Source organism: Eublepharis macularius, chromosome 12, assembly GCF_028583425.1.
Source record: "Eublepharis macularius isolate TG4126 chromosome 12, MPM_Emac_v1.0, whole genome shotgun sequence".
Taxonomy (NCBI): domain Eukaryota; kingdom Metazoa; phylum Chordata; class Lepidosauria; order Squamata; family Eublepharidae; genus Eublepharis; species Eublepharis macularius.
Genome location: NC_072801.1, coordinates 1,947,703 through 1,957,344, shown reverse-complemented (window position 1 = coordinate 1,957,344; position 9,642 = coordinate 1,947,703). Strand labels below are relative to the sequence as shown.

Genomic DNA, 9,642 nt, shown 5'->3' with positions numbered 1-9,642 from the left:
TCCCCAGTGCCATCTGACCTGGGGGTCCTGTCTTCCAACACTATATCTTTTTTCATTTTGGATTTCTCATCATAGGGTGTTCAAGGTAAAAGATTAGCAGAAGTGGTTTACCATTGCCTTCTTCCGCTTCACAATACTAACCAGGGTTAGTTGCAGTGACACTGCTGTTGTCTGTGAAAGATCCTCCGCCAGTGTCACCTTCCTCTACTGCTGCCGCCCAGTAGCTGACCTTCAAGGGTTCCTCCGCTCCCATCGCCACTGGAACATTCAGTGCACTTCTGCTGACGTGACCGTTGACTCCTGAAGGGGGTGGAGGCATCTTAGTCTGGAGTCTCGGCCTTGACCATTCCGCCTTGAGTGAGGCTTCCAGGAGTTTAGACTCTTGACCAAGCCTGTGCTCCTGACGGTGTTGCTCTCAGCTTCACTGACACACTCAAACCCCCTCACTGCATTAAGGTGTGTATCCAGGAGAGGGAGAAATAGGGAGTCTAATTGACCTCAGTGACGATGAATAGCAAGCCCAGGGATGAATGATTTGTTTGGATGAGCTAACATGTATTAATGGGAATGTAGTGTGTTAATAGTCTCCATTTCAGCATATTTTTAGGAACACAATCAAGGTGAATGTTAAAATGTTCAACCATTTTCCTTTTCATAATTTTCATTATACATCAAGCAGAGAGGGACACCCCAAGATATTTCACCCACTCAAGGGGCAGCACCTTACAACTGGAGAGCTGCTCCACAGCAGCCCAGGCCCAGGCCCCTCACTGCCTTAATGGTGTTCCAGCATATTGCCACCCCCAGGGGGAAAGGTTGGAAAGTTAGGTGTAGAGACTGCAAAGCTTGGCAAGTGTCTTTATAACAAGGCGCCTGGCTGTCTTCCTTGAAGCTTTCTTTGTAAAAACAACATAACCTTCATGCAAGAAACACCAGCTCCTGCTCAGGGCCCCCCAGGGCTGCCCTCTTGCTTCTTTGGCAGTTTTGCAAAGTTAGACCCACAGTGCACTAGTAATGGGGGAGCTCCTCCCTGTCCTTCCATGTACAGACCTTCCTGATTCTCACCTTCTACCCCAAATCGTCACTGGGCCAGTGAAAGTTTGAAGGGTGGCTGGCTGCCTCTCCAGTGGCAGAAAAACTGCCTGTTCCGCACCCCCTGCTCTCGCGCCATGAGTTCCTCTCCCTGGTAAGGTTGGACTGCTAATGACAGCCCTATTAGGTTACTGTGCTGGATAGAGTTTGCCATAGAAACTCAGACCCACAGGTCTGTAACTGATCCAGGAGCACAGAAGCTGCTGTGATGGCTTAGTTGGGTAACTCTCCTCTTCCTCCTGAGCCGCTGCTGGTGCTTAGGCCTCGTGCCAGAGAGGTAAGCTTTGCTTGAAATGCATTCAGATTAAAAAAAAGCCAAAAAACCATTCTTAAATGTTTGTGGGAGACAGATACGAAAAAGGAAGCAAAACTCCTAAGTGGCAGCCTGTACCCCTGGTGGTGGGGTGAAAAGGAAACCTTTTGACAACTGGCAGAACGTCCTTCCTGAGGCAGGCAGGAGGTGCTCTGGGGAGAGCAAGCGCTGCTGTTCTTGCAGGATTCTCACAGGTAAACGCATATACTGAGTCAGGCCGCTGGCCACAAAGCCCAGCTGAGCGAGCAGGACTGACGGTGCTCCCTCCTAACCGTGGAAGTGCTCCAGGGCCACAAGGAATAGCAGAGTGGGTGAGAGCGCCACATCTGGGGCTCTTCCTGCTTCTTGGGGCTCAGGGTTGGAGGCCAGCTCTCCCTGTTTCTGCATCCAACGTGGTGCCCTCAGGAGCAGGCGGAGACTCCCATGGGGGGGGGCCATCACAGGCTGAAATGTTTGCCTGTACCCCCACTTAAGAGTTGCCGGCCGCCAGATGCAGCCTAGGGTTCTCCTGGGATCACGGCTGCTACAGGCAACAGAGATCAGGTCCCCTGGAGAATACGGCAGCTTCGGGGCGGGGGCAAATTCTATGGCAGTGCATCCCTGCAGAGCTCTGTCCCCTCCCCGGGCTCGACCCTCAGATCAGCAGGAATTCCCCAACCGGGAGTTGGCAACTCCGTCAGCACTAGCGGCCGCTCTCATTTGCTCATGCAGCTCCCCGGCTAGCCTGTAATCCAGTTTAGCTCCTAACAGGTTCTAATTCTTCGTAGAGGTCCCCGGTCTCAGGTCACGGAGGAGGCTCAGGCAAGGCCAATCCTGGAGTATCCCACCCATCTGTCTCTTTGGCATCCCCCCTCCCCCCATTCAGGGTGGAGAGAGAAGGCGCCAGTATCACGTGCTAGTGCTCAGGGCTCCCTTCTGACCTGAGCGGGGGGGGAGGGGGGGCAGGACGGTGTCTTTCCAAGGAGGCAGGCAGAGCATAAGCCTTGAGACCCAGTCAGGTGGGCCCTTTGGTCAAGGGCAGCTGGCACTGGGCACCTGACAGACGATCACCCGAGGGTCTCCTCCTCCGTGCCAAGCTAGGCTTTGAGGGAACTAGAGGGAGGCCATGCTGAAGAAAACCAAGAAACTCCAGACAACTCAGAGAGATGACTCTGACCTAACAGCCGGCAGCTTCTGTGAGTTTTGCCTTGACTGGGGCTGGACGGGTGTCCTTTGGGTGGGAAAAGAAAAGGCAGGTCCCGCCTGTACCCCCTGCACACTGTCCATCCATTTGCTCTTCAGATGCTCTTGGTCTCCCTAAGAATAAGCAGCGTTCTCTGAAGAGAAGCTGGGTCAAAGGACAGTTGCCATGGTTCAGCAAATAATGGGCAAGTCAAAATCCTTTGCAGTGTCTTGAACTGCCAAAGGATGAATCCCTGCCCTCAGTGTTCCTTTACAGGAAGAGGCTGCAGCACACCTCGGATAGTTCCTGCCTACATTTTCCCACGGATGTTCCACACCTACTGACAACCGACAGAGGAAAATTGGCAAAGGCAGGCAGACAGAGAGCTATAAAAGTCCATTGGCACGGTTAAACTGTCCTCCAAAGAAACTTAGGAATTGTAGTTTAGAAAAGGTTCTGAGAAATTCAAAGCCCTCTTTCTCCCACCACACGACATTGTCCAGATTTCCCTGGGGAGAAGGGGAATGACTGTTCCAGCAGTTTAAATCAGCTATGCTCTCCATTGAGTCCTATAGCAGGTAAGTGAGAACAGGGCAAGACGTTTTCATGCACAACTGTGATGAATGAGATTGAAGCAGGTATGAGGACTGCGGATTTCTCGTGTGGAGAAAGCCACTGAGGCTTTCACAAGAAAATACCAGCCCGGGGGGTGGGGGGTGGGGGGTGGAGGGGGGGGGGTTGTGTCTATCATCTACCAATATTGATTTATTTTGGGAGGGGGAGTCCAAACTGCCCAACCTACAGCTGTTTCTTTGGGGGGGGGAACTCTCCCACTCCCACCTCTCTTATCATGTTCTCATTTCCCAGTTACAACCATGCCTGCTACCAACAATGGCTGGCCCGAGGAATTTGGCTTTAAGATCAGTGGGAATGGCCCTTGCTACATCTTGGCTGTGGAAGAGGGCAGCAGTGCCCAAGTGGCTGGCCTCCAACCCGGAGACCAGATCCTGGAGATCGAAGGCCAGCATGTATCCGCCATGAGCTGTGAGGCCCTTATTGCTCTGGCCAGGCAGTGTGAGAATGTGCCCCCCAGCATCGGCGTGGTCTCACGTATCCAACAGCTGGACCTCAAACCTGGGCCTGAGGGGCTGTTTGGTTTCACCTTGATGTGTGAAGGAGGCTGGCCCCTGCAGGTGGAGGGTGTGGCACCCACCTCGCCAGCCGCCGAGTGCGGGATCAAAGCAGGTGACTACATCCTGGAAGTCAACAAGGTCCCAGTGAAGCTGTATGAAGAGGCTGCTGCTATGATACAATCCTGCCAGGGGCAAAGCCTCCAGTTGGGGCTGCTGCGGCTGGGGAGGCTCCAGAGGTGGGCCAGCAGTAGCGTGCGAGAATTCGTCCAGAGCGCAGATGTCATCCATCAGGAGAGGAGGCAGAAGGCCCGAGAGTTCAGCAAGAAGGTTGGTCTCAGGGCGTGGAGGAGGGGGGTCGCCAAGCAGCGCCCAGCTAGTCTTGATTCACATGCTGCCACTTTGTGAGAGCAAAGTATTCAGGCAGAGGCAACAGGGGCTGCCCCTGCTTGGTGAGCCCTTCCGTGCTTTGCTCTTGTGCAGTGGGGACGGGGGAGTGCATTCACAGTGCGAAACGGGGGGGGGGGAGCAGCTTTTGATGGCATTCTCCTTTGTTGTCATAATATTATAGGCTAGAGATTAGCAGTTCTTTAGAAAGGAGACTTAAAAGGCTCCTGTTTCATTTTATTAGTGGAAGAGAGATTAGATTGGGAGGGAAAGGCATATAGAGAACCAGCAGAGCTGTGTGCACTGAGGAGACCAAGCCCTTCTGCCGGGTGCCCTCCAAACACAGATCTTAGCTGATTTTGCTACGACTGGGGCGGGGGGGGGGAGGGGGAGGGGGAAATCAAAGCAATCTTTTCCTCATTGTGCATTATGGCTATCATCTAACAGGTAATTTATTATACATTTCATTGTTATCATTTATATTCTACCTTCCTCACTGAGACTCAAGACAGATTAGAAAAATATGATTAAAAAATGCAATCAAACAGCAGGGCACAAATTATGGTACAAATAATTCAATCAACATCAAAGATTTCTGACAAACAAGACGGTGCAGTGGGCTGAGGACCAAAGAGCTGGAAAACCAAGGCAAACAAAACTTTAACGTTTGCTACCCCATGCCAAAAAGAGGGATAGAAGGAAAATACATTGAACTGCAGTAAAAAGCAGGAGCTATGTAAAATAAACTTTACAATATAGTATACAATGTAGCATAATATTACAATATATGATATTATTATAGCAGTACATTGAGGATGCCTTTTATTTGGTACAGGTTGATTATTTTTTTTCTTAAATCTTCCTCATTTGCACATCCAAGTCACCTCCTAGTATATGGCTAGTCCCCATCTCAGCGGGAGCCCCAATAGCAACATGAGGACCTCCGGCCCTGGCCATGCCCGCTACAGTTATGTGCAGCATGACCTGCCTCTGATAGGCTGCTGAGTTCTCAGTGTGCCTTCCCTTTCAGACTGTTGCGGCAGCTTTCCTGCATGCTCCCTGGCTATTTAATATTATGGAGGGATTAGGAAGCGGATGGGATGTCTCTTTGTCCCTTTTCACGTTATCTGTCTCAGCAACAAGTACAGAATGCTTTCACACAACCCTCAGCTTTGTCCTGGGTTGGTTTGACCCAGGCACGAGGAGCGCTCCTTGCAGCTCAGAGGTAGGGAATCTGGTTGGCATGCAGAAGGCCCCAAGTTCAATCCCTGGCACCTCCAGTTAAAAGGATCAGGTTGTTGGCAGCGCAAAAGACCCCTTGCTGAGACCCTGGAGAGCTGCTGCTGCTCTGAGCCGACCTTGATAGATGAATGGTCTGACTCAGCTGAATCCTAGAATCACAGGGCCAGAAGGGACCTCTAGTCCAACCCCCAGTTGCAACCAGCCTCATGTTCATATGTCTAGAGCTCAAAGCACAGCATTAGTGCAGGGATCCTCCTTGTAATGCATATGGGTGTGAAAGCTCGGAAGGTCTTGCGTGGAGTTCCCTGCAGCCTTCTCACAGGCACTTTCCAGCTTAGCCGCTCTAATATGGGTGCCCCCAAATCATTCTGTGGCAAGGGGCTGCTTTGTGTGGACCCAACAGCCCACCTTTTTCTTTGTCTTTTAAAAACGACTTGTATGGCCTTTTGTTTTTGCCCAGCTGTCAGGAGCATCAAGGAAGGAGCTGCAGTCAAAGAAGGGACTGCAAGCGGTTGGCATGTCAACTCCCGGTGCTTTACTGCTCCTTGCAAGCTGTTGCTCCCCTCTCCTGCGCGCTGTGACCTTTTGCACAGTCCCAGGGAATCGGAGCGAGTGTGCTGGGCTGTGGGATTGCCCGCTTGCAGAATTGGCTGCTGCTTAGCAGGCAAGTGGCTCTTGGGGGAGATGCCAGAAACAGGTTCTGTTTGACAGGGCTGCAGGGCAGAGAGCCCAGCTGGAGCTTGCCGGAGATCCCTGCAGCTTCCCAAGGCAAGTGGAGGGAGACAGAAGAGGCAGTCTGAGGAAACGCGCTCCGGCCTTCAGAGGCTTCTGCCACGATCAATGTCATCAGCCTTATGGTGCCACAAGGCTCCGTTGTTTAACCTGCATGGCAGAGAGAAGTGCCACCTCCTGGAAGACGGGTGCTGGGAGGCTTGCATGGAGAGTTTCAAAAGGCCTCTTGGGCTGTGTTCACACAAGCAAAGCTTTCCCCCTTAGTAATGGACGTTGATTGGAGCGCACTGGATTTTTTTTTAAAAAAGAGATTCAGTTGAGACAAGTTTACAGGTCAACTCCACCCACCAGTGATATTTTTAACTTTGTGAAATAATTACTTGACAAATTGAACCCAATAAGAGTACATGAAGTAAAACAGGCTAAATGTACCCAGTTCTCCCTGATGAGAGAATTTCCAGAGAGAGAGAGGAGAGAGAGAGAGGGAAAAGAAGCTGAAAAGAAGCTTCACTGAAAAGAAGCCTGCGTCCACCCCAAGGATTTGGGTGAGAACCTTCGCTGGAGGGCTCTGCATTGCTCACAAAGAGTCCCCTGGCCTTTCCTCCCCAATTTGCTCTGGATAGGAAATGGAACCCAATTTCTTTAAGTCCCAGTGGGCTTAACTAAACTCATACCAGCTGGAAGGGAGGGATGGGGTCCTCCTTTCTCTTTTCAAAACTGTGACATGCACAGAGCACAATGGTAGTTAGAGGTAAACAAAATAGTCCGTGCAGATATGAAGCTTTTAAAAACGATTAAAGTGGACTATCTATCTATGGAGGTTTCAACAATCCCCCCTCCCCTCCCCCGTCTTTGCTGCTGCATTTGAGGGATCGTTTTTATCTCATCGTGTGAGGTGGCACCTCCAGGCAGCTGCAAGAGAGCCCAGCCCTACACTGCTCCAGATGAAGTCACCTTCAAATGTCTGGTGCCTCCGGAGAATGTCGCTCCTGATCATGTGATTGCTGTGTATACCGCATGGTTTCAGGATGTAGGTTGCAAATGCTGGTGATAATTGGCTTTGGACAGCATCAAAGTGGGACGTGCTCAGAGGGAGAGGGGAGCGGGCTGCAGCTCCTTTTTCTTTTTTCCGTGTGAGGTGTTGCAGGCAGGGGCCCAGGGAAGCTCTCTGCAGGCTGCCACCACTCGGGTACAGGTCTCCTCAGAAGGGCCCAGAGCACCCAACCGACCCCTTTTGTCCACTCTTTCCCAGGAGGTTTTACTTTATGTGTGACCGGATGAGGCGTGAGGACCCAGACAGAATAACAAAACAAAACACCCTAATGCTAGTTATGCCTGTTCCTAGCTATCTCTTGGTGACTGGCTTCAAGCTGACTGGCCCCTTCCGGATGAGGGACCCCTCCGTCTGCAGCAGCCTCTCCTCAGCTCGAGGAGTGAACCCCCGCCCACTGTGAGGAGGCCTTTTATCCCTACTCTTGGGCACCACCACCCCTACTTCTCTATTGGTGCCATTTCCCCTGCCAAATCCCATTAACCAATCACAGGGTCCAAAGGGGGCCTGGGACATGTAGGCCCTGTAGTCACTCTATTACAAGCTACCCTGGAGCCACTAGGCCTCACTACGTAGGCCCAGGCTCATAACATGAGTTTTTTCTGCTGCCTGGCATGTTGCACATCACATTCTATCCCCTCTCTGATGATGCTGCTGGCATCAAGGGACATGGGAACACTCAGGGATGCCCCGCTTTCACCCTCCACATCCCGCTACCACTCACCTGGCCAGTGGGGAGAAGGGGGTGGGAATGGGACCCCTGGGCATGCTCCCGGAGGCAGTGCAACAATGCCATCGCATGGGCACAGGGGCTGCACATGCTGGGGCCACAGGACAGGTAAGTGCCAGGTGCCCAGCCTCCCACCAGGACTGTAAGGGAACCTGGCAACCCTCGTCCAGAAGAAGTCTGTGATTGCCAACGGGTGAGTGTAATCCGTGCTTGAAAGCAGCAAAATCAAGTGTTCCGAGACCGTTCAGTCCCCAACAAGTCCGTAATGTGGCAGGCCCAGGCAATTACGTTGTTAATGTTTGTCCACACAGACCAGAAGAATAACGATAAGAATAATTGGGAAGGGTGCAAAATGGAGTGGGGAGACCGTGCTATACTTTGAAACTTCTTTATGAAAGCTGGATGGCATTTTGGGAATTGCATGGGAGCTGAGAACGGGGCAAAACCGCAACGTTTCAATGCCGTTGGCCAATGGCTCATTTGCAGATTGTCAGACAATGTGGGGCTCCCTCAAATGTTGGTGGCCCAGGCAGGCAGAGAGGCCCCACCAGCTCCTTCACCCCTGACCCTGCTGTTTCACGCGCAGGTGCAGGAGATCCTGGGCGACCAGCCAGAAGTCAAGGAGAAGATGTTCACTATTCTCAAGCAGTATGCGGCTGAGAGGAAGGTGGACTGCCTGGCTTACGCCCTCACCATGGTTCTCACCAAGGAGTCCCAGCACCTCCTCCTGGACAACATCAGGTATTTGGCAATCCTCCTCTATTACTGTTTTGCACACCATATCAGGTGGAGGGTGCCCGTGCTCCCTTCCGTCTCTTCTGCGATTGCACTTCTTCAGATTGTGAGATGGCCTGGGGGATGGGATAGCTGAAAAATCGTAAACATGCACACAGATGGCCGTAAACCCCAACAGACACTAATCGCTTTGCTGTGGGGGGGGGGCAGGGGGAGGAGGTCATTAGGATGTTGAGATTTCAAAATAGCCAGAGTTGGAAAGCAAAGAGAGGAGAAAGTATCAAGCCAGACAAGGGGGCTGGGTCCATCAGATGTGCCTGGATCGTGTGGCAAGCACCGTTTAACTGGCACCTCCATAGACTCCATGAACTGTAAAACAGGACAAAAAAAAGCGGGTGCCATCCAAGAAAAATGTCTTCATAGCTTCCCAGAGTCCTACAACTCATATCTCATCTGCCTTAGGGGGAATAAGACCCTGAAAATGAGCAAAATAATCCCAAATGAAAAGTTGTTGGGGAGACCTCTTGTGTGTTTCTGGCTGCGTCATCCCGGTGTGTGTGTGTGTGTGTGTGACCATTCCTGACTTCTTCTTGTCAGGAAAGAAATCCTGCTGTCTTTTATATAATATAAACTCAAGCGTTGTCTGCTTGGACTAATAGACAAGTTGTCCCAGTGAACTGACCTTGGCTGGGGAGTGTCCTTTCCATCCATGGGGAATCCTTTCCTTTGAGTCCACGGGAGAATTGCTCTGCGGAAGAGTGCTGTCTGCACGTGAGGCTTCCAGAGGAGAGGAGAGACCTTCAGAGATCCTGGTCATGAGGCAATCAGGCCTCCATCTGGCTCTCCTTCCCCAATTTCTGCTTCTAATCTGTGCAACTGGGAGAGAGTGCAGTTTCCATAACAACTTCAGCCAGGGCCAGGCGAAGGGAGGCAGCAGCCCCAGAGTCTGTTCCTTAGCAGGGGCTGATTGCCCTACAGAGCTTGAGATACCCAAACCGATTGTGAAGTGCTACTGGATCTCTTCCTGGCTGCTGTTTTGTCACTAGAAGAGGTCCTTTGGTTTAACTG

The 9,642-nt window shown here is 51.7% G+C and overlaps 1 protein-coding gene across 1 annotated transcript in view; it reads left to right on the top strand.

Annotated features, from left to right (window-relative positions):
- The first annotated feature begins 3,442 nt into the window (after positions 1-3,442).
- Positions 3,443-9,642, top strand: part of GRID2IP (Grid2 interacting protein) — a 40,610-nt gene continuing 34,410 nt past the window's right edge. Inside the window, exons 1-2 of the mRNA XM_054992729.1 lie at positions 3,443-4,027; positions 8,426-8,580. Of these exons, the coding sequence (XP_054848704.1) occupies positions 3,443-4,027; positions 8,426-8,580 (740 nt within the window). The remainder of the gene's footprint in view (positions 4,028-8,425; positions 8,581-9,642) is intronic.